The 25,969-nt window shown below is 40.3% G+C and overlaps 1 protein-coding gene across 2 annotated transcripts in view; it reads right to left on the minus strand.

The window, feature by feature from the left end:
- KCNH1 (potassium voltage-gated channel subfamily H member 1) overlaps positions 1 to 25,969 on the minus strand; it is a 175,762-nt gene that overhangs the window by 142,775 nt on the left and 7,018 nt on the right. For both annotated transcript variants that reach the window (XR_005980009.2, XM_041715421.2), the window contains exons 2-5: positions 21,616 to 21,739; positions 21,263 to 21,369; positions 11,490 to 11,618; positions 3,858 to 3,976 (exon numbers count right to left, since the gene is read on the minus strand). Coding sequence is in view for 1 of the 2 variants with exons in the window: in XM_041715421.2 (XP_041571355.1) it covers positions 3,858 to 3,976; positions 11,490 to 11,618; positions 21,263 to 21,369; positions 21,616 to 21,739 (479 nt within the window). In the remaining variant the exon portion in view is untranslated. The remainder of the gene's footprint in view (positions 1 to 3,857; positions 3,977 to 11,489; positions 11,619 to 21,262; positions 21,370 to 21,615; positions 21,740 to 25,969) is intronic.

The raw sequence follows: 25,969 nt of genomic DNA on the forward strand, positions 1-25,969 counted from the left end.
TCTTGCTGGCACTGCTAGAGAAGATTTCACAGACTGAGGTGAAAGAAGGGCACTGCCCCAGCTCACACTATCTCTCCCAGCAAAGACAACTTGCTTTGCACACTGGCAAAAGTCTCACAGTGCCTGGCAGTGCCAGCCAAGAGCTCTCAAAGGCACCAAATTCTTCATTTCACCAAAGGAAGAGAAACACACTTACAACAAAGCTTAACAGTCTCAGAGAACAAGCATGTGCCTTTATCATAAAACACAACAAAAGAGCTCAGTGCTGCACAGAAACCATGGAAGGAGGCTCACAGAGCTTAGTGCTAAAGATCATACTTTTGTCAGGTCACTGTGCTGGAAGAGCTCCTTGCTCCATTTCATGCCAAAGGCCACACCAACTCTATTTCCTCACCATCCTTCCCCACACACACATCACCCCTGGCTCATCTGGAGACTCAGAGATATAAACCCCACTCTCTCTGCACCATCCACCAAACCCAGGCCGATGCAAAGTACCTTCTGCCCTATTGCAAGGTACTCCTGCTGCTCTCCAGCTTCTAGGAACAGTAGTGCCAACCTGAGGTTTGCTGAAGTTACACAACCCAATGAACTAACCACATTCAAACTGCTTGTAAAGCTACTTCTCCTGGAGAGGAGAAAAACAAACCCCAAGAGACTGATATAAAAGTAATAATGAAGAAAATGTACACAACTATATAAACCAATATGCTGAGCTTCCTTTCATATGCACTGGACAATTTGATTACTACAATTTTCTGAATAATTGAAACAGCTCTGGTTTTGGAAGATTTTTCACTATTATACAGTTTTATCATAATAAAATAAATATTTATTTCAGAAACTTATTAATGAAAGTATCATTTCAGTTACATACTATTCATCAGATAATACAGCTGTATTATGTGCATTTATTATTTGTGGTAATGATGCATAATGCTTTAATAGCTCTCTAGCACTGGAGAATTTTATTCCAAGAGCAGAAACACCAGATTTCATCATGGGTTTTACAAGACCATCTTCTTTTTCAAATACAGCAAATTTTTTATTATCTTATATTTTTCTACAAAATGGTGAATATATCCCAAGTCATAAATTGCATCAAATGTGGTTACAATGATTTATTTATTTTTATGACTGTATGTCTGAGGGGCAAAAAGACAGCTAACACAAACACTCACTCATTTCCAGATTAATCTCTCCCTTTTATGTTTTCAATTGCACCTATTTGCTTTCTCTCACTCTCCCTTGGTTTTGTTTTCCTAAGCACCCACACAAATTGCTCCCAAACTAAAGGCTAGGTGCTAAGCCTCAATATTTTGATTGGCAGTTTTAATGGCAGCTATAAGTTCCTGGTAAATAATGTTAAAAAAAAAAAAAAAAAAAAGTGGCAGAAGTTCCATTCTTAAGCAGTGCTGCTAAGCACCATGATAATTTCTCTGCTTTTATTTCTCATAAATATAGTATTTTTTTTTAAATTTTGACACAGTCTTGTCTGCCCAGAACTGGCTGGCAAAGGTGCAGAATACATCAGCTAAGACCACAGGTGCCAGATTACACATGTATTCATTCATGTGTCAGGACTGTATTCATTCCAGTGACCAGGAAGAACCATCCCTACAATCCCTCTTTGGCAACAAAGCAACAGAAATGCATCAGTTACTTTTACAAACTCCTATTGCAAAGTGTTGTCTCACAGTTACCTAACACCCTTGTGTTAATTGCATAATTAATTTGAGTAGTTTTCATATGACTGCTATTACAGAAGTCAGGCTAAAAAAAAAAAAGATCTATGCCAATTGGTGAAAGTCAGAGACTGAAGCTTCACAGACATTGCTTGTATTATCCATGGCCTGTTAGTCTGTCACTAACACCTTTCTTAAACTGTTCCATAAACAATAAAAAATTGTAAGCTGTGGTGGCAGGCTCCAACACCTTGCTCTACTCAAGTTCTAGGATGCAACATCCTCCCAAGACATTCAAACATATAAGTGATAAATAACTAAGGGCAACACAAATAACACTGTAATATACGTGGAGCTTTCTCACACAAACAAAATTGATGTGAAATGTCACAGTGAGTAGCAAAAGAAAGAGGATGAGTTTTAAAATTTCAGATAGTCTACTGCAGGGATGAAGAAAAAAAAGAAAGAAAAAATATTTGAAAATACAACAGGTAATTGTTAGAGATCCCATATTCAATATTATGAAGAAACCTTTGCAGAATAAGAAACCTGGCATCCCATGTATCTTCAAATAAAGAAAGGTGTCTGTATGGTTATCTGCACTCCTCTTTTCTGTGTAGTGTAGTTCTACTCACTTAAATGGAATTACAGCAGAAAAAAAAGCTACCTAACATTACAGCTGGGGCTAATGTTCTTTGTAAAATTACGACCTCAATATTCAGTCAGCAATTAAAGAAACTCATTTCAGACATGTAAACTATACACTTGCCCTTTATTATTTGTAATGAATCAATTGGCTTTGCCAGTAAGAATACTTGCAAAGACTTGTTGAGCACGACTTGCAAAAAGTTTCATTAACATGTAGTCACTGACGTCCAGACTGTTGCCAAACAGAACAAACTCAGACCCTTTGCCTTACATTTCGCTGCCTACATTTTAGCATGAGCTAAAATTCAAGGATAGAGATCTAAAGAGAATAAAAGAATATTTGATATGCAGCCTTGAGTAGTATTAGGAGGAAAACTGTTCCAATTCCAGGACACTAAAGTAACCTCAGGGTGGACACGTGCCACTCACATGGTGCTTCTGCAATACAGGGTCCCTGTGAATGTCTGTCCCTCCCCTGTGCTAGTATGATCAATGTTATTTCTCTGCTTCCAACAGCAATTGGTTTCCCTTTCTTGAGTTCTTCTGTATTAAATACTGACTAGGTAAGATCATGTCTGCAGGAATTTTGCCATGACACTTGATAAGAAGACAGGTGACTTTTAGTTTGCATAGAAACTGAGATGTATACAACAGAACTAGCACAGTATAGTACAACTGACTATATGGAGACCTCGTGGAGCCCATCAACAACTTACACCTCTACCTGCACAGCCAGATCAAGAATTATTGTCAAGTCATAGTTGCTGCCATGGCATTCACAGCAGGAAGTGACACAGGACTGCCATGCCATATTGGCTGTGCTGTCATTAACACCATGTCAGACCTCTCCCCAGGGAGACCCTGCTACTGGCCCAGGCGACAGCTACAGGAAACTCAGGACAGTCTCTCCCCCTCGTGGTGAAAGCCCTCACACCCTAAGTGCTTCAAGGGGCCTTCTCTGCCTGGAGCTTATCTCAAAACTTTGAGAGGCTACTTAAATCACAAGGTTTCACTTTCCTAATCTCCCTGCAGTGCTGCTTGTGGCATCTTACAGCTGTTCTGTCCATAAAAGCAGTAACTTAAACATAGGTTTTAACCAGTTGGTAATGCAGGGTTGGGATCCCACTGAAAAGTAATTAGGCATAAATTAATTCAGAGAATAACCCTGCCATAGATTCTCCAGGATTTCCTTGTGTACTAGACTGAGTTTTTCTCACCTCACACATAAGTAGATAGTCCAAGATCCTATTCTTATTAAGATCCTCAGAAGAATGGAAATTAAGTGAGAAAGTATTATTTTAATAACACCTTTCTAAGACTTTGTTAATATATGGAACAACAATTAGGCTGCATGAAGTCTTTGGGACACCTGTTTTCATTCTGCTGTCATAGGACACATTTCACAGCACATGCACCAGATTCCCAGGGCAGGGAGGACTGACAGTTCTTGGCTCGTGCAGAGATTACATACCCACAAAGGCTAAAAACATTTCTTTACAACCTCCTGGGGAAAGAAAAAATTACCTCAGCAAGTCTTGAGTGCTTGTGAACATTCTCTCCTTTCTGCACGCTGGGAGCAAGCTGCTGCAGCACTCCTCGGCTGCTCGTGAGGGCACGGGTCAAGCGGGCAAACTTCCCCCAACCTTGAGAAAACATGCAAGATTAGACACACATTACCAAAAAAAGCTGCAAGTGTAACTCATAAAACCTCTCATGACTAAAGGGAGAAAAAGTTGTTAAAACAGAGCAATCTGCTTTAATACTGACTAGAAGGGAGTATAATTTAACCAAGTACCAGACATAAGCAAGTCAGAAAAGTCAGCATGGTACAGTAATAAAACCTATGACTGCTGTGACTTTGTATTCAATGACTCTACAAAAGTTCTGCCACATGAACTGCATATTTTGCAAGGCTAAATGTCCACTATACAATAATCTCATATTAAAGCTAATGATCAGATTTGGATCTCACAGCACTGCAGAAGACACTCCAGACTAATCAAGATGTAAGGCTAGAATCATGCACAATGAAAATTACAGTTGTCTGTAACACAAGTGAATCTAGCTTTAGATGCATCAAGCATAGATCTGGAATAAGCAGAGAAATATATATAAGATAACAAAAAGCAGAGCAGAAAAGCAAAACAAAACCATTAATTTTACTCTCTTGAAACAAAAGGGGGAATATACTAATAGATTTTCTCAAACTCGAATTAAACATTTAGCAGCTTCTGGCAGAGAAGTCATATGCTGAATTTTAATTCAGAATGGTTTTTACAGTTATTTCAAATATCCCTCAAAATAGAAGACCTTCAATGGCAGTCACAAGAGCTAGCTACAACTATAATCTTTATGAGCAGTACTTTGCCATAACAGATAGGCAGAGTATACATCTGGATATTTTTGGTATACTGAAAGGAAAATATCAGTGTGTTTAGTCCCAGTCTTGAAAAATGCTAGCACCACCTGGGAGCTCTTGAGCTCCTGCTCCTCATCTCCTACTCAAACAAAAGATGCTCAGCACTTTGAAGATTCAGTTTATAATGAGAACCTGGTTCTGGCTGGAAAACGTTGCCTACACAGCTTTCTTGTAGACCCCTTTTAGGTACTGGAAGGTGCTATAAGGTGTCCTTGGGGTCTTCTTTTCAGGCTGAGCACACACAACTCTCCCAGTCTGTCTGCACAGCAGAGGTGCTCCAGCCCTCTGAGCATCTTTGTGACCCTCCTCTAAACTCACTCAACCGGTCCTTCTTACTGGGGACTCGGAGCTGAGCGCAGTACTCCAGCTGTGGTCACGTAAGATTGGAGCCGAGTGGCAGAATCCTTTTCCTTGACTGCTGGCCGTGCTACTTTTGATACGTGCCAGATACAGCTGGCTTTATGAGCTTCAAGTGCATCCAGCCCCTCACCCGGCCCAGTGCAGGGCTCGGCCGGTGCCCGGCCCGCCGGGGATGCGCTCCGAGGGGCACCGGCGGCCGCCGCCCCTCCGGCCCGGCCGGGCGCTCCGGCGCTGGCCGTGGTGCTGAAGCGGAACCAACGGGGATTGCCTGCAAACACCAGGATACAGAACGGACCACGCAGGTCCAGCTTCGCCCGGGAACTCGAAACCTGCCTCCCTTACCACGCGCTAAATGTTTCTCATGCCAGCTAACATAGCTGCTTTTACTAACTCGAACCGGATTGATGGGGAGAGCATCCTGGAAGATGCGAAATTTGGTTCAAAAGCTGAGGCCAAACTTTCAGTGTGCATTTTCTTCCAAACATTGTTCTAAGAATTGGGTTATTCAGACATACACAGAGGATGAAAAAGAAGCACCTCACTTCAACTTCCTTGCACAAAAGTACTGCCAGACAACTCTGTGCTATGACTTGTGCCTATGAATGCTCAGCACCTTCGGATGTCCCCCCTTCTTCCCAGGAGTCATCTCCTTTTGAAGGCACAGCTTAACCCATTCCTCTCTCCTCAGCATCCCCAGCAAGCATCTCCTCTGCCCTAGGTGCTAAACATCTCACTTGTGGGTGCCTAAATGGCTCACAAAAGAACTGTTTCCACAAACATTAGATTCACCCTCTACTCCAAACTCTGATCTGAAAGCAATATAACTGTTCTAGGCAAGAGATCGTGTTACTTTTCAGCTTGGCTTTTTAAAGGGGTGTGGACACAAACTGGGAGTACATACCCTTATTCTCTCCACACACAGGGTACCACACCTGGGAGCCCAGTTTGGTGATACTCCCACCACTGTGCCATGGTTGCCTAAAACCAAGCACCGAATCCATGTGCAACGTGTAAGAATTTCACCTTTAGCACACAACACTCTCCTCCTTGTATTGCCTTTTGGGGTTCTGGTTTTTGTGGAAGAAAAAGATAAAAATGTGGCAACTCCAACATACAGTTAGACCTGCAGATTGTGGCATAGAAAAAAAGGAAATAAATAGAAGGCCAGTGCTAAACCTTTTGAATGAAAACATCTCCAGTAATGCCTGAAAAGACAACAGTACCTGTTGAATTTATTTCAGTTTTTCCTCCAGAACCCTAAGGACAGACACAGCCAACAGCAGGTCACTTATCTATCCAACAAAGACAGGCCCAGTAATGGACTTAAGTCATAGGACTGAACATAAACACTAAACTTGAAGGGTCATGGAGCTTTCCAAGACAAGGAACTAAGCTTCAAAATGGTGTAAGTATATATTGGTGTCAGTCCTGCTAAATCAGAGGGACCAGATGATATGGACTGGGATTCCCTTTCAATACAAGCAGTTGGTATAGCCCTGCATCCACTGTTTTCCTCTAGAAACAGAGAAAATATAAATTAAATTTAAAATCTAGTGATCCTAGGTGGTTCTAATACAGGCATATATAATCCTCAAACAAGATAAGCTCAGAAAGAAGAGAAGACAGCTTGAAATTCAGGAACCAAACATAAAGCTGGATACCACCCCATGGTAGTGCTTGCCTGTGCACTGTCTTTGATTTTAACCCATTTTTATCAATGTTTGGTCTCTTTTTTTGGTTCTGCAGAAAATATAATGCACAGACAAAGCAATGTGACGACATTAAAATGTTTCCAGCTTCAAAATGATGGAAAGCCTTCAAGATTAACAGCACTGATTTCAGCACTCTTGCATTCTATGATCTTCTTTCAGTTTTCCACCATTTTTTTTGCAAAAAGATGAATAGAAATTGCTTCTGATAACACCCAAGACAAGATGATTACAAAAGCTGTCCCCTGAGATTTGTTTCATGTGGAAATATGGCATTGAAATATACTTTTGTGCTATGGCATCAAAACTTTTCTTCTTTAAACACGAAGTTTCATTTAACAATGGCCTTAAGTTGAACTTTCTGTATTTTTAAGTTGATACTCAAGCACAAAGCACTTATTATTTATTTGTAGGCAGCTATTTGTTTCCTACCACTCTTCTTTATTCATTCCTGATAACTCAAGAATTCAAACACTGGGAACTGTGTCAGTTAGAGAACCCTTGTTGCCACATTGCTGATCCATGACTTACATAATTCAGAGAGTCAGAACAAGAAGCCATTGTCTGCTAGAGAACAAGCTTGTTTGTTCACAGGTCTGTTGTTAACACACTGTGTAAATGTGAATAAATCAAGATTCCAGCAGTTCTTGCCTCCATGCAAGCCACTTTTATATTCCCACACATGAAAGATCCTTGCTTACATCCATCCAGTTCTCTTCAGTGCTCCTTCTCTTTGAAAACTCATGACTAAAACAGTATTATTTTTCCATCTGGACTGGGAAAGCATACTGAAGTTTTTAATATACTCACTACTTCCCCTTCATTTGTTTCCTCTTTTTAAGAAAACATTTCATCCAGACGAAAGCAGAGTATATCTTAATCAAAATATTTCAAACACTGGCTCTGTTCATATAAATACATCTTTAAAAACAGAACCAAAAATCCCCCCCCAAAAACCTCCAGAAACAAAAAAGATAAAAAAAAGAGGAAACATGAAATTTCCCCTGAATTAAGATGAAGGACACAAACAAAATATTTTTTGTGTCTGTACTCCTGCTTGTTATGCAAAGGACAGCTTAGCTGCAACATGAAATAAAGCATCTTCTGCAGAGGAGACAGCAACTGATGATTGCTACAAAGCACAGAAGGCTACATTATCTTGTAGGACAACAACCATTCAGCAATGGTTGATTCAGCAATGCTGAATTTGACTGCCTCTTTGTATATAAATGAAGTATCAAAAGCAAAAATTAGGATCCAAAGCTTAGTTTTCAAGCTCTTATGAGACAGCATAGATGCTTCTAGATATGTTCACCTCGTATTCATACATTCAAAACCTGTTGAGGCAAACTTCTAACAAGCCAGAGTGCAAGTACAGTTTCTATTTGTCTGCACAAATAATTGCTTTGCATTAAAGCGATGCATTCCACTTTATACTTAATTCTCAAGCATCTCATACATGGTGTGCTTGATCTTAAACCAGGCAAGACATACAGACAAAATGCATTAATTCGAAATACAGTACAAACTTTAAAATTCAGCTAAGAAGGTAACCTAGCACTTGACAAGCCAAACTTATCTATGCTATAGCTTGATTTTGCCTTCTTTTATTCAAGTAAACCTCTTTTATGTTTCCCTGACTTTTTTCCAAGGGGCAAGCAAAGGGGAAAAAGTGGAAAGAGGTTGTTTAAAAAAATTATCAACATCACTGACACTATTTTTAAGCAGTTTTATTTAGAATGCACTATTTTAAAGCTGCTGTATTTAAAAGCAAGCTTACTTACCTTCCATGGAAATCATAAAATAAACATTTCTAAATTACTTGAATCACTTAAAAAAAAGTCACAATGAAAAGTCTACTTTTTTATGTGACTTTCTTATTTCACCTATTCCAATGTCTGATATTATTAATCAATTTAAAAAATTAAGCATGAAAAATAGTACTGGGACCTTCTATCCCTCTGAGTCACCTTCAGGTGAAAGATGCCTATTCATCTTTATATAGTCAAACACCTGCCATTACAGCTCTACACTTTTCACTCAAGGAGCTGCATCATTTGCAGCTGAAAATCAGGCTTGAAATTGCCAGCAGGTGATAGAAAACCAAGATATACCACAGCTAAGCAGGCTTAGCCTGACAGATTAGTTGCTCTTTATGTAGTACAAGAACATGATCGATTTAGTGTTTTTCTTTACATAGACATACAGACATTCATTTTGAAAACCTTAAATGCTTTAAACTATAACGTCCTGCAACTGTGCAAATAGCACATTTTATTAACATATCTGCATCTACAGGCAACCTATTGCATAATAAGTACTTATAAGCATAGGAAACCGATTACACATACGAACACAGAAAAGAAAATACTTGCTAAACTGACTGAAGGTGAAAGAAGGAAAAAGAATTGATTTAGCCATCAGTTTTCAGTTCACAGTTTTAGTTTTTCAGATTGAGAGTCCATTTGGTTTGAGAATATGAGAAACATTCCTAAGAAAATTGCCCTCTCTCAAAAGCATGCTACGAAGTCCTGTGTAACATTGTACACAACACAAAGAATATACCCTCTTCAAAGCTCATGTGTGTTAATGATTCTTAGAACAAGCTAGTACAATTTTACCTTTTTTAGATCTTCCAAAACAATTTTTCCACTCTGTGAATCCCAGAGCCTACTACAGATGATTATCTAACACCTCATACCTGCCTTTTCTTCCCCCTCTCACAGTATAGAATTGTACAATGAGATCTAACATTAAAGATATGGACACACATGTAAAATTCTGTTTGACAAATCAGCTCCTCCAAGAAATTTCTCATCTAACCATCAGGTTATTAATACAATATCACTCAACAAAATTCCTACAGCAAGTATATTATGGAAGAGAAAGGGATAAATTAAGAATGAAAACAAAAAGTGTAGTTCCATTTATATCAGGCTTGATTTGTGTATAAAGTGACAGAGAACTCTTTGCTAGCATGAAACTTCTGCAACTTTATTAATTTTAGGAGATCCAGAAATAATATTCGGAAGACTCATTTTAGTGCACAAGCCCTTCTGTACATAAAGACATAGCACTCAGAGAAAGAGTGCAGAGCTGTAAACCAGTGGCCTCTAAATAATACATTCAGTTCTTCTGTTTGCAACCTCTGGTAGTCACTTCGCCAGCTTCCGTGGGCCAGAGGGAGAAATTCTCCTTATCATCAACTCCTCTGCAAGTCCATGCATTTATGTGTAGGTTTAGGGCCTATACTGCTGTAGATTGCAACCACTGAGAATTACCATGCTCACTGCAAGAACAGCATAATTTCAAGATTTAAAGGAGATTTAAAAAGAAAAACTAAATTAGCATTCCCTTTCTCCAACACACTTGTATTGGAAAAAAAAGTTAGTGTTTCTTTGTGTTGAAAATGAAGGATGAACTGCCAACCTCTCCCACATTAGGGAATCCCTGTGAAAGCAGAAGGACACAGCTACCACTCCTGACTGCAAGTCCTGCTTATCAACTGACTAAATGAAGCAAGGGCCTTCACTACCAGCAAATAAATGAGAGCCAGCTTTACTGCATCATGCTTATTTATCTGTGCTGTCACTCCTCATCAGTATACAGTGAGCACCATTAGGCAGGGAAAAAATAAACCCAAACTTTCTGACAAGCTAAGATTTTTGATTTTATTAAAGCAGTAAGGAACCAAACAAATAACATTAACAGGAGAAAAAAATTACCCACATAGCCTGAAAGAGGGTATGTTTGTCAAGGTTGTACTTCCTTTTTCATGGTAACAGGTGTTTCCACTTTTGAGAAACTATGTTTTTAAAGAATAACATTTTGAGAACAAATGTAAATCAGTTCATCTTCACAGTAAGTTTCCTGTTTAATTTAATACTACAAATATTATTAAATACTACAGAAATGCAAACAACAGGAGAACTTACATCCTTTTTTACCACAGAGGATGCAAGACTCTCTAATTCTCCATAGGGTACAAAAGGTCTGTTTCTGATGGAATCTGAACCTGAGTGAAAGTTTATGCTGCTGTCACAGCTGAGTTTGCTTCCAAGTTTCCAGGCTGTAGCTCAGCAAAGGGTTAAGAGCAGAACACTGCAGTGCTACTTCACTCACTAGGACAGCTTAAACCTGATTCCACTTAAGATAACTGGAATCTCTTCACATAGGCTAAAGGAAACTAGAACAGGACTTTAACATAACAAATCCCATAATAATGACAAGTAAGATTGAGTCAGGCAGAATTTAATTATTATGATCTTTGCTAGACTCAACCAGGATTGATTCCTCAGGTTTTGCATACAGTTTCACACACCATTTGTACAGGGCTGTTGAGCAACATTGTGAATCCTTGAGGGCTATGCTGGAGAGTGGGTTAACAGTGTATTTTAAAGGAAGAACAGTACCTATTTACTATGTAAACTGGGCATTCTGAAGCACCTGGGGCTTTCATTAGCAATGACCCTTTCCAGTGCAGGCCAGAACAATTTCACTAAATAAATCAGCAGCCATTTCTTGCACAAAGTCCATCCCCAGTGGCACAGCTACAAGCTATTTTAACATGTAATTCTTTGGCTTGGGTATTTAAAGGACTTCAGCTCTTTCAAGGCCAGGGCAAACAAACAAAAGGAGCATAAATATATAACTGTGAAAAAGACCAACCTTTACATGAATCATCCTCAATGGGCTGCTTGAAAGCCGTTATGTCATTGAAAGTGCAAAGAAATAAAACCACTTTATCCTGCTCATTTCGAATTGGAGCAATTTTCACAAAGAACCAGACAGGTGTTCCTGGAAACAAACACATCAAAGAGTTGGTCAATGGCAGGTAGTACAGTAAATGTGCCAGTTTAGATGCTTACATCTCAAATCAGCCATCTGTAAAAGTTACTTTAATGTTGGCTTTTTTTACAACACCTATTTGGAAAAATAACAAAGCAGCTGACAAGTCTGTTATTTACATTTTCTGCTCTGTCTCTTCTTAGCTTTTTAATCTTCCAGGAATCAAACTATTTCTAAACTTCACCTGCAAAGTTAACATTTGAACTTAAGAACTGCTTTGTGATCTCCTGGAAGAAGAGTGCCATGTGTGGAAAGGCTGCACACAAGAGTGTCTTGCTGGTTCTTGCAGGATTTGAGAACATGCCAGCTGTGCCTAGGATGTGAGCATAACACAGAGTCTCAATTCAGGAATATGACCAGTTTGGCCAACTTTATAATTCCCTGCCAACAAGGAATGCCCTAAAAAAGACCATGACCTAACTACTATAGTAGCCTATGTCTAGCTTCGGAGCTGGGCTCTGGGAGCTCTGGCCCAGCCTGCAAGTCCCCCCATGCAAGGGGGGGACTTTGCAGCTTGCCTTGGCCTGAGCCTGCTCCAAATCACTCCAGTGTGAACCAAGACTCCACTGAATTCAGGAGAGAGTAAGCCACTAGGACCAGAACACATGAAGCTGTGGATGGGATCAAGTGTACTGCATAAGACTGAACTTTTCTAATTACTGCAGCAGCTGGACTGCTAATTAAAACTGCTTGAGAGATTAAATCTGCACATCGCAGAAAAAGATGGTCCCAAAACACGACCCTTCAGATGCTGCTGCTGCCATTTCTCCTTGACCTCTACCCACACAGATCACCTTGAGGAGAGAATCTGTCAGTCAGCCCTGCCTTTCCATACTTCTGACAGTTCTCCTGAGACTGCTAAGAAGATCCTAGTGAAACCAATGAAGTTCCATGTAACAAGGCAGTGTCTACCACTTGTTTCACAAGACTCACCACAGATTTTAGTGATATTTAAGTATAAGCTGATTGGAGGGCTCATAACAAAGCACTTGGCTCCTGTGTGCAATAACATGACTTCCCTGAAGGCACCATTTTTAAGTCTGCAGTCTTAACTTCTCCAACTCTGAGGTACATCACAGTAGGGACACTCCAGATCTCAGCCTTCAGGAAGTTTGTACATGGGTTTTCAGACTGTCCCTACACCCTCAGAGATGATGAAAACAACTCATCATTGCCTCTGCAAGCACAAGAAGTAAGAGACAGAGAATTTAGGCTTGCTTGCTGAGAGCAATTTTTTTTTTTATGTGTCCTTTTTGAGATTTGTTAGGAGAGAAGGGTCTACATACCAGGGGCCAAAATAAGATCAGGATCAGCAGGAGCTTGACCCTCTGGGAAAGCCAGAATAAAGAGCACCACACAATCTTTGTCACTCATGTGGCAAAGTCTATTTTAGAAAGAGTGATCTTAGAAGACTATTTCTTTTCTTTCTCAGTCACAGGACCCTTCTCTGTGCTAGTAATCAGATTTTCTTTCACCTGAATTTCTCAGTATTTTAACATGAGTGTGACATGGTATATTTCATGCTATAGTTTTTAGTAAAGGGCAGCTTGTGTTTCCTGGCTGTCAAAGGGTCGCAAGAAAACCTCAGATATCTTACAAGTTGCTGTCCAAAAAAGGAAACAAAGGCAACTTTTTTCCCACCTATGTTAATATAAGAGAGAGTGTTGTTACCAGTGCCTCACCTGGCTGTTTCCCAGCCTCAGTGCTGAGCAATCTTTTCTGGCTACAGAAAGGTAGGGCATCTCCAAAACCCATGGACAGCTTCCATAAACCAGGTTCAATTCCTAAGGCTCCCACTGTGCCTGCATAACACACAAGCACTTTCAAACTCTGGCTGAGATTCCATGCCATATGTACAGCCATTTCTATAAACAGCAGGGTCTATGATGCATGGAGGCCTCTGCTCAAAAAGCAGAGAAATCCAGATGGAATCACTGGTGGTCATTTCTGAAATATGCCTGCATGGCAGAAAGTATTCAAGGGTCAACATACTCTTTTTTTTTTTTTTAAGAGTTAAAATTCCTGAACTACTCTTTCCTAAAAAGTATGGACAAACAAACATGCTAAGTGTGAAAGAAGAAGATTCAGCAAAGTAACCGTGCCAGTAAAATCATCACTAACTTGCTAATGAGCTTAGAAGACACTGCCACAAAGCAGCCAACAGCAATTTTCTAGACAGTAACGCCCTTTACACTACCCTTTCTCAAGAGCTCCTAAAATTGCCTAGCTCAATTTCTTATTGCCTACTTGTTTTTCCCAACTACACATGTGAACTATTCTGAGGCTGATCAAATCCATATCCTGCTTTTACTGAGACTCCTTGGTGACTAACTGCTTTCCATTTAACCCACTTCAACACCCTTCACTAACACTGTAACTTGTTAATCAGCCAGGATCGCCATACAGCCTTGCTTTTTGATCTTTATCTACATGTACTCTTTTTGAGTAGGGATTTTTTTTCCCCTCCCCAAACCACTTTGTATTGTTTTACTATGTCAAGTGTGGCTATTCTGCTACAGGCTGCTCACAATATTAACCATCGAGGCTGAATTAGACACTCAGTTTCTTCTCTGCCTCTCATAGCTATAAAAACTTACTACTGTGCTTTTGAAGATGCTGTACTCAACACAGAAAGGATGCAATTCACCCTCCTATTCTGGCTATTTGTCAGATGCATGATGTCACCTTCCCTTTATGATTATGCTATAGGATGTTGTTGCAAGAATTTCTGAACATGTTCTGAATGCAGCAAGAAGACTTTTCTCAATAACCTGTCGAAGGCTGCTGCAGGGCAAGGAGCTTTTATCAGCAGGGTTTTTACTTTCTGACTCCCTTGACTCCCACTCATGTGTTGCATTATTTATAGGAAGAAGGAAGACAAAACCCTTTTTTACCTAGAACAAGCGTATAACTTAGAGATACACCCCATAGGCTAAAAGATAGAGCCAGATGTTCTTGACAGCTAAAAGTAGGCGTGTTTGATGAAATGCACAATTTGGGTACCCTTGTAATTTCCAGAGTACCACCATCAGAGCAAAATGCAAAATCAAAATGGCACACAGGACCTGCAGAAGTCATCTTCCAGTTTGGGATCTACACTGTAACACTACAAAGACAGAAATAAGTAGATGGAAAATTCTGTATCTGCCTCCACAACATTGTACTTTCCCTGCTGTTCATTCCCTAACATCTTGTCAGTGTTCTCTTGTGAATAGGAGACAAGTGGATACAAAAATACAGCCATGAGGTGAGTGCTCACAGTGCTGGGTTACATGGGTTTTCCACAGTGCTCTGCAAGCAGGAGCTCATTCACAGCAGAACTGGGATCTGAAACGTGGGAACACACCAAATGGCTCAGCCAAGAAGTGGCCATGCTCAGCTTTTGGGCTGCATACCAGTTTAATTATCAGAAGAATTTTACTTCTTAAACAGTTTATTTAACTATTAAACAGGAAAGCCTAAAGTATAAACTACTTATAAATCAGGTCGGAAACCAGAATTTCAATGTCCTACAGGCAGCCCTCATGCTCTTGGTGTCAAAGCCAACATCTCTGCTCAGCCAGACAACCATAACTAGCAAGAGGCACAAAAACGGCCCTTTTAATGAAAAATGTGATTTTCAGATTCAGCCTGTGGTTATTCAGGCAGTGAAACTGCAGCATGCTCCAGAGTTCTCATAGCAAAACAAGAATAACTTCCTAGTCTGCACTGATGCACAGCCACACAGAAAGTGTTTACCGGTGTTTCCAACAATACATCTACTTCCATTTACATTTTGTCTTTAGTCCTGGCAACCTCTCTCCCTGGTAAAGTTCAGTGATAATGCCCGTGCACAAACCAAAAAGTAAACACTCGTGAGCTACATTGGCTTCTGTTAGGTTTGGAATCAGCAGCGAGAGAATCCAGCATTTGTCTAGTGGCAAAGCACCAATCATGCTACAAAAGGGAATGTCCCTTCAAAGCTGCAGGACAAGCAGTATGGACAACAGAGAAAAAATTAAAATCTACAATGCATGCCTGACAGTAGCCATAGGACCAGCCTGGCTCGTGGTACCAAAGCTACGCAGCCAATCCAGAATTAACAGGTGCAGCTCTTGATAGGCTTTTATGACCTAAGCACAGTACTTATGGTGTTGCCCTAAAGCAAAGACAATTTTAAGGGCTGTTATTCAAGTCTCAAGTCTTCTCCAGACTAACACATTCTAAATGTCTGAATTCCTTTCAATTTCCCACCTGAAAGACAAATATCTCTTCCCTATCCTTTTTTCCAGTCTTGTGTCTTTCAACAATGATATGTTCAGGTTCTTGCTGGGCAGGAACACCAGCATTTCACATGCTACTTAACTTTGGTTGAATTCTTTCAGAAATTCTCACATCAAACTGAAAGAGATATTAAAGTTCTATTCCAGCTTCTCCACATGTATACCATTGAGCTCTCCTAAGTTTTCCCTCCTGTCAACAAAAATAGGCTGTATGAAAATCCAGACCACTGTTTAAATGTGCTCTTTGCCCATACCTTGAGCCATTTAACCAAAGATGCCAACTGTTTTTCAAAACTACAAAAAGCATAGTTTAAATAAAACCGGAATACACAATTTGTCTTTCCACTAATTAAACCAAAACTATTTTTAAAATACAATGGAAAAAAATGTTTTGACAATTCAGCTGACATCTACACTGCCGTTAATGCATGGGGCAAGTTTCCTCTAAGCAGCACAACCTCTGCATTACTTGATAATGTCTCAGTCAAACAGGCACCAGACACACTTTGTCCTGAAGAGAAACAGTCTAGCAGTATGGAAATAGAAACATGTGCCCTTTCTCCACCAATTCCTACATGCAGCAATACAGACAGCAGGAATTAAGTTATATTAACAGCATGGCTGACCATTACAGCCACCCCTTTTAGAGTTTCACTTCTCCCAGGTACTCAGTATGAGATTGTTGCTCTCTATCCCACACAGACTGAACAGTTTGTCCAATGCCAAACTAGCAAACCAGCTGATGAGGTGTGATCAGAGAGAGTTTGGCAAGCTATTATACCCACACAGATTTTATCCAGGTGTTCAGAGAAGCCCATGACATTTGACCATGCAAGACAAAGAACAAAAGTCTTCCTACAGACTCTAGCTTTGAGCAGAGAGTGTACCAAATGAGAACAGACCAACTCAACCTGCAGCTCACCACTCTTTTAAAGAGTAAACCTTTAAAATACACTCCCAGCACTTTTAAAGATGTTACCTTTGTGTCTTTCTTCTCTATCTGGTGCTGGGATGCCGTGGCACCTAATGCTTCTAAAGGTCAGATCTTTACATACTGAGATAAGAAAAATCAATTTTAGTCCCCAAAGGTGGAATTGCTGTTCACAAGGGTTATCCTATGACACTGAAACAGCACAGTAGAAAACAAAGTTCAGCACACAGTCTTGTGCTGCAATAGTGCTGGCACTGTTCACCTGATTCTGAGCTCTCTGAAGAACAGAACATGAGTATACAGAAGACACAGTAAAGTTTTGAGATCTTCTGTCCATTTACGCCAGGAAAAATACTTACGAATTACTACTGGGAATTCTGTACATATTTGTGGAGATGACAGGTGGCCTTGCTTGCCAACACATTTGGAGACAATGACCAGTGGGAATTACCAGAGTCCAAAATACTTAATTTGACCTTGCTGAAGGTAACTGAACTCACACAGATGGATTTCACAGGAGATGCAGGTGTGCACACTGCTTGACAAATAACGCAGCTACACTGCAGTGAGAGGGTGAGGAGGATACATGTCACTTGTCTCCAGCACCCTCATTCTTTCCTGCTTCTCTTCCTCTGTTACAACATGGGTTAGCAAAGGTTTCCATCTGGAGACACACCAGGCACAGCACACACAAGTATAAATGGGTTTAGATGGTTTGAACCAGTGACAGTTATGAGAAACTCTTTAGTGGTGGGTAGTCACAGGTCTACCACCCTGAAGTGAATTTTGCTGCCTATACATTAGGATGGGGTTGTTTGCTTTTGAATCACTATAGAAAGCACTGGTCCCAAAGATAAATGCAAGTAGAATCTACCAAGTCACTATTTTAGGTTGATTTGTCATTCTCTGACATCTGCAGGCTTTCAAATACATTGGTTTCAAATACATTTGTTAAATGTTCAAGCACCCAGAAAACAGGAAAGTGAAGCCCAGCACAAACTGAAAGTGCATCCCAGCCTTTGGAACTCTCACCATAATATATCTACTCAGCAAAGAGCTACTGCTTTACCAAACTGCACTGCAGTGTGCAAAATAGTTACCTACAGCCAAGTCAGCATTCTGGCAAGCATTCTGCTGGTCCTATCAGTAGAGAGCTTCTGAGACAAAAAAAAAAAAAGGTGTCTTAACACTCCCTCTGCAGCACAGCTGCAGACCATAAGCAATGGGAATGCCTCTGCTCAGACAGGGGACACTTGAAGACTCTTCCTAACTCTTGGTGCACTTCACCTTTGATGAGCTCACCCCACTTCAAATATTCTTCCACTAAAGTAGGTCAAGTACTGCATAGAAAAAGGGGTTAGATTTCAATTGGACATCACCTCTTCAGAGGCAGATAGAAGCAAGTGAATTTTGTATTCTTACATAAATTTACTTCATCAATAATGAAAGCAAGTGCATATAGAACAAGCCTACTTTTGCACTGCCTGTATGTCAGACCTACATTGTAGATGAAACACAAAACAAAGAAAATCCAAGCTGAATTTATTCAGCCATTTTTAACTCATGAGGCTGACCATAAAGTGTAAAAACAAATGGCTGACAAAGTCTCATAAGAAGTTAGATGCTTAAAACACAGCAATTCAGGTAAGGTAAGATATGACTAAGGCTAAATATAAAATATTTTCTAATACACTAGCTGTACCGTTCCTTGGAATAAGTTAATTTATCTCCACTAACTTCAGGTTTAGTAATGTTTTAATTTTCCCATATAAAAATAAACAATGCTTCCAGCATCACTGGGCGCTCACATCTAATTAAACAATGGAACTGAAGCTCTCATGTGAAATTACTGTCAGTCTTTCTGTTGTCATTTTGCAGTCCTGATTAAAGAAAGCTTTCACTTTGTCTCCTTCCAGGTATGACAATGAATCCCCACTGAATGCAACTGGATGGCATCAAAGCAACAAAGACAAAAATCTGGTGGCTATGCACCTGTTTGCTCTAATTGCTTCCAATTATCCTGAAGAAGCTCTGTATTTCTGGGAAGCAATTATTCCAGGGAATAACAATGATTTTTACATATCTGCTAAGTTATCCAGGGCCTAGCCCAAGGAATCATCAAATCTCTATCACATCTTAATTTCAAGTTCTGAAAACAGGGAGTATAGTCACTTTTGGATGTGGGGAGGACTGGACAAAGCAAGGGTAGAGGCAGCATCCATAAATGCAAACATAATGAAGGCAGGAAACTGTATGTTGTTTCTAGAGTTAATACTGTGAACTGTAATGAAATCTGTGGATATACTATACCTCAACATCTGGATGGGGTGCTCTTATTAGACAACCAAGTAAATACTAACACTGGCTCATGACCATGGAGAGTGCCATGTAAAAAAAATACCCTATCACTTCTAGTAGCATCATTAAATATCAATCTGCTCTGACATGTAAGACCAGGGAATAATTGTTTCTCAGAGAAAGAAAAAAATAGCTGCTGCTCCCAAAAGTACAAGATTGACTTGCACTACATACATGATTATTAACTCAAAACTCCTATTTTGTTTTCCTTTTTTCCTCCAAAAGGATAGAGACTGTACTGTTAAAACAGCCAGAATTACATTAAATGTGCAGGCTGTGGAAAATGTACCAATTATCCAACAACTCAAAACTGGGAAAAAGAATTGCTATTTGTCATGTCTGTTAGTTTATAAGGAGGCAGTAGACAGGTAAAGAACAAGAAAAATCTATTTCCCTGGCTAATTTGAAAAAGAAAAATAGAATGAGGAAATAACAGAGACACTAAACAGAAGAAACAAAGAGCAGGAAAAAAGATATCTAACAAAATTCAGGGTCCTTTCCCAAGAGTTCAAACTGAGAGCTGGTTAGAACCTATCAGGTTCATTATCTGAACTATTGCCATAGTTGCAGGCAGAGGTAAGGTGACCACAAAGAAAAGGCCACTTAGCAGTCTGGCTGCTAAGTGACTGGTAAATAGGACAATGTTTATCTGTGATGTGGTGTGATATTGAGAAAAAGTTCTGGGATGTTCTCTTTTTGGTATTTTTCAGTGAAAACTCTGTAGTGTTATTAGTCAATCTCTGTAACAGCAGTTAATGTATCTCAAAAGCTGCAAATCTAGCAAACATGAGGTGCTCTGCAGTTTGTTAAACTTGAAAGCAAGCTCAGTGCTTTCCTTTTTCCCATGCCTGTGACCCTCTGTGTACAGAGCAGAGCCATGGCAGCACAGCTACCGCACAGCTGCACTTCATTCAGGGCCACCTCTCCCCCCAGGAGTGGACAGCAGGACAGGAAATATTCCTCACTCCACGGTTACCTTGCTTTAAATCTGCATAAAAGACAGAGAGGCCCCAGGCTCTACTGCAGGCCATATGCTGCAGCATGACAGAAGAGTAGCTGCATCGTCTCTTGGTGCCAAATCACTGATAACTAAGAGAGAATTCCAGACTCTCCCAGATCCCAGGACTGCAGCTTATTTACTTGGGTTTGGATGCATAGATGTGAGCTGCATATGGTCCCCACGGCCACAAGCTGAGCTAGGAACAGAAATCAGCTTTTAGAAAATAGGTAAATATTGGAGGCAGGTAGCCCTAGCAGGAAAGCAGCACAAAGCAGGGTCATAGAGACTCCGCATACAGGCAGTACCAGCTTCATTATTAGAAGGCAAAATTGTTAAGAGCAAAATAAGCTACAGAATGTAATTTTTTCAGCTTAACATCTAGCTAGGCTGAATATCTCAGTGTATTTACACTTTAGGTGACAGAGATTAAGTAGATTTATTACTTTCATCTTCATTAAGTATATGAAAATAACTGCATGACATAGTCCACTAGATGAGACACCAAGTTTGGGGCAAGTAGCTCATCTGCTGATATGTGCACTTACAGACAGACTGAATTTCCTAGGGAAAAAATCATATGCAAATTAAGGATTTTTTGTCCAAGACAAAAGACATTTCATCTGAAAACATCAGACGTAGTTCAGTTTCTAAAACAAAAGATGGGTTCTTTTTATTCCAAAATTACTATATACTGGCTTTGCTATATCAGGTTGTTAAAAACTAAGAAAGTATGTTCTCTGTAGTGGAAACTTGCCTAAACCTAGCTTGTGTACTACCTTTGTTGATGGGATCTTCAGTGTTGTCTTAAAGCATCACAGACAAATTACTCTAAATGTCAGAACAAATTAGAAAACTTCCTCTCCCTCCCTGAGTGACTTTCATCTCTAATGTTCTCATTTCCCCCTTTCAGATCAGGTGGCAGAACTGGGGCTTATTTAGCCCTAGATAAAGCACTGTCCTCCAGGGTGACGGAATTGCAGTTTACACTGTAATTAACAACTTTACACACCTACATTAATGAACAAACCAATTGACTACTTACTGTTCTTCTTGTACATCAAGATTTCAAAGGAGTTCATCTCATAGTTCTCAAATGTTTGCCGGACCTTGTCAATTGTATCTTTATCTGTCAGCTCTCCATACATAAAACTGCAAATAAATGGAGAAATTCAAGTCAGATACCAGACAAAGACACAAAGCCATTTGTTTACCCTGTAAAAGAGACCTATTTAGAAATGGCTCTTCTTTGATTTTGTTTCACCTGGAAAGCATATTTGACAGACGTAGCCCCAGGAGATAAAAGACAAAACTGGAATAAACAGATTACTTTTCTCCTCAAGCAACAGGCACAACACTACAAGCTATTTAACAGAAAATAAATCTGTTCTCAAATACCTGCAGGTGCTGCTTTTTTGCATAACTTCTGCTCTGTGATATCCTGATAACTTGCAAAATCCATCGTTGCTGTACACAATGGGCCAATCCACAATCTGGGCATTACCCAAGACAAAATTAGTATCTGTTTGAAAAAACACATCAGTTAGACATTAGTCAAAGCTATGGTTGCATTAGGGGAAATACTCATTTCAGAACCCAATCCCAATTGCCTCAGCCCCTGCACAATTTTCCCAGATACCGTTCCCACTGCAGTCAATAGGATTATTCCTGGTTTTAATTTTAAGTAAATCTTTATTTTTAAAGAAGTGTTAATTACTCAGAGCATAAATAAAACACACAATGGTTAACCAGGTAAAATTCATCTCTTGACTGAGGACAGATCCACCAAACTGTTACCCTTTGTGCCACGTGAACTGATCCACATGGCACTCGGTTTGAATGTGAGGCCTCTTCCAAGGTGGCCAAACCAACACATGAGCAAGACCTCTCCTCCCTGAATGCAGACACGGGCTCCTCTCAGCGCTGCCTTCACTGCTGGCCACGCAAGCTCAAATACTTGTGTGCAGCACAGCACTCCAAACTAAGGGATAGCAATTACACAAGTAGAAGGAACTCCTTGTTTGCAATACAAGCCAGAAGGAGATTCAATCAGTATTAAAGAGAGAGAGAAAAAAGAAAAAAGATCAGGATTCACGCCTCCATTCTTGCTGGGGCTGTGCATGCCACATTTTTTATGATTGCCAACTCGAACCTACACCTGAGCCAAGACAGACAGCAGTGCTGCTCCCTGGGCATTGGCAGGCAGCAGGAGATGGTGGCTCCTGTCACAGCTGCAGAAACCCTCTGGCTTTTGGAAGAAAGGCTGGCCAGCCACATCAGATCAAGAGGCACTCATTTTTAAGGAGAGCCCTTACAGGAGGCCACCACACTGTCTACTTTTCAGTATCAACTCTCAGCTGCTGACACATCCATAGATCTCATTAATGCTTCTTCCAACCAAATGACATTTTACCTATTAATTGCAGAGAGTTTAGTTTGTTTCAATTTCCCCTTTCAAAATCTTTTACTCCAAACTTCAAGTGTGTTTAAATAAAGCAGACCTGTAGCTGGCTAAATCCACTGCCCAATTCCACAAGCATGATTAAATGTATTTTTATACACTCTTTAGAATGAAATCCACCAGTAATATAATTTCAGGATATTTTAGCTGCTTTGTTTCTCACAATACCTTTTAAATACCATGGGTTTTGCTTAGTTGAAGCACTTTCTCCCCAAAACAATGTATCTCTTTTACCCCTTCCTACAAATAAGTAAACCAAGTCATTTCACACTGCTAAAGCAAGAGCTTTTGAGTGTCTGTTATAAACACTACATTAGACTGTGATTGTATATTTTAAAATTTCATCAGAAAGTACAAAAAATGACCAAAAAAAAAGGCAAATACAAATGTTAGGCGAGGTCCTGCCCTGGTCTGAATAGTGTTATTCTATGCATGAATTGCTTAAGAATTGCTTCTGACTACCTTCCCTTCTCAAAAGGTAAATTTCCCCTCTCTCCACCTCCTAAAGAGTTCCTGTTAATAATTTGCCTGCCTTTCACACTTAAACCTTACTGTCTTCAGATAAATAATCTCTTCATTTTTCCATTGAAGGCTATATAGGACACATTTCTGATAACCATCACTGTGATAATACTACTTTTATCTATCCTTGCAAGGCTTCTGTGAGTTAAAACAATGCTCTTGTCTCCTATTTATAGGTGAAAACAAAGTCCTAAATCCACAAGGGATTTAAGCCCCAAAAGTTGAGACTGCAACAGTCCAGTCCCTAGATGCCCAGCTCTCAAGGTCTTGGGAGCTGGAATCTCTGTGAGCAGTGGTGGAGAGGAGAACTGAAAAACTTCAGCACAGCAAGTAGAAATCTGACCAAGTCAAACCACAGAAAACAATGAAAAAGGGGGATATAAGGTTGTTTTTTTCCCCCTTTCCCATGTTTGTTACAATACCTAATATTTTAACCTAAGCCTAGTTCCCAAAATAGTCGATTCTTTGTCACTATTGCAGGAGCTGAAGAATCACGTTCCCACTTTTGTTTTGGCCCAGCAAAGCCTGATTTTTTTGGACTGAGAGTTTCCAAAGGATGTATAGAGAACATGTACACATTTCTCTCCCCCAACAGCAGTTTGGAAATTCTCCTAAGAGATGTAGGCTACCTTAGGGCAGTGAAAGCTCAGCCATTTTTTCAGCTCTTGAATGACTGTTCTAATCATCAAGCTACCACAGTGAACAGATGTCAACATCCTCACCAATGAGTTTTTAAGTCAGTATGACTTGGCTGTTTTATTTTATGCACCCCTATTAGTCAGTACTGGGTGAGCCCCTCTAGCATGTAGAGGTACAATGTTTCATGAGAGTCCAGGCTGGGTTTAGTAGTGAGTTAGAAGGAAGCTGAGGTTGGTATGTACTCATAAAGCTTTAAAGGAAAAATTTTGCACAACTATCAAACCAAAGAACAAGTCAGAGATTTTAATGATCCCATTGTTTCGTAAGTGTCTCTCCTTTCTAGCTAATTCCAGCTTCATGCATCTTGACCTTTCTTTGATCCGGGTTTACATAGCTGACAAACCCACCACCTCATTTCTTCAGAACTGTCTCTGACAACACTGTTTGGCCGGTGTGAATGCTGGCAAGACACAGCATAAAATAAGGACTCCCACTTATGACTTCACTGCATGGCTTGTTCTGACAGACAGCCCAGAAGTAGAAGAGCTGTCCTCGTTGCTATCACTTACTTTCAATTGTGCTGACATCCTTGACAATGTGCTGCTTGAGGACAGCTCATAATCTAGTAATTTTTGCTAACATAAGAAAATACTGAATAACATCCACTGAGGCAAATACTGTCATTCTATCTGCAGGGACACAGGGTCCCAGAGACCAGGAAACAGCTGTGGCTTTGTTACACAACAAGCACGAGGGATGTTCTAGTGAACTCTGAGTATCACAGGGCAGAGACTCTTGGGGACTCACAAGTAGGTCAGCAAGGTCAGGAAAGGAGTTGGCCAGAGGAAGACGATGAAGAAATCCACTGCTAAATTCTCTTCAAATACAGGGATGAAATGGACATAATAGTAATAGCAGCAGTATCAAAACTATTTAGTGACTTGAAGCACTTCTTTGAAAGGATTCAGTGAACTCCCCTACCTGGAAATCAGCTTCTATCACAATGGCACCTGTGTTACCAGTATTGCCTGGCCAAAGAAGAAGCTGCCAGCATCACTGGCCCTTCTTATGAACTCCAAGAAGACATGGACTAGAACTGGAGAGGGCAGGCTCATATAAAAGACCTGGGCTTCTGGCTTGTGTTGCATTTGGCACAGTCTGAACAAGATCATTGGGAGGCAAGGAAATATGCAGAGGTGCAGCACAGAGCACAATGTGCTGCAGAAACACAGGTAAGAGCTGTAGCATCACAAAGGCAGCACAATTACTTGCATGAATAGGGAAGGCTTCTGCAGCATGGGTTACTTTGTGAAGTGCATCACTTCATATTTTCTAGCCTGCATTTTCCCCAGGTTAGTTTTGTTTACTGCAGTATACCCACATCAGCATCTACACACTCAAATGTCAGATCCAGTTTGGGTTATCACTTTAAAGTAGACATGGCCACTTAAAAGCAACAAGAAAAACATTTTAGCTCCTTCCAAAATGTAAGAATGTATTTCACTCAGTCACTGAAACCAGTACTTTCCTCCACTCAGAAAACAGACCATCACAGAAGAGTCAGAAAATGTCTTTCTAAATAACCTTGGTCCTTTTAACAGTAACAATCACAGGTGTCTAGAGCACCCATCTTACCAAAATTACTTTATCTACTGAATCTATTGTTACATTTAGTACTTGGTTTAACCAAAACTGTCCATCAGCTTCCAGAATTCCTGTAGATAAGCTGCACTCACAGTCATTTATCTGGCCAGGACTAGCTGACTAAGAAGTGGCCACCTCCTTGCATGAACGTGGATCAAGTTACTGAAATGTGTCCCCCCACCATTCATTGCCTTGTACAGCTACCTATTCTCTCCCACTGCATCCCAGCCTGTGCTGTAACATGGATCTTGCCAAGATCCATGAGACCCCCTCATGTCTTTCCAGAGGCCAGCACACTGGTTCCACCTTCCCTGCCCCACCAGTGATGCACAGGTGGACATCACTGGGAAACAGTGGTAGAAGGACAGAGATCAACAGCCAAATATATTCCCACAGCACTGCCAGACACATTCCCACACTGAAGGTGCTCCCTCACTGCACAGAGGAAGCTGAGGGGAAACCTCTGCCCAGGCAGTTCTAGTGCAG

The sequence above is a fragment of the Taeniopygia guttata genome, chromosome 3 (genome assembly GCF_048771995.1).
Source record: "Taeniopygia guttata chromosome 3, bTaeGut7.mat, whole genome shotgun sequence".
Lineage (NCBI taxonomy): Eukaryota > Metazoa > Chordata > Aves > Passeriformes > Estrildidae > Taeniopygia > Taeniopygia guttata.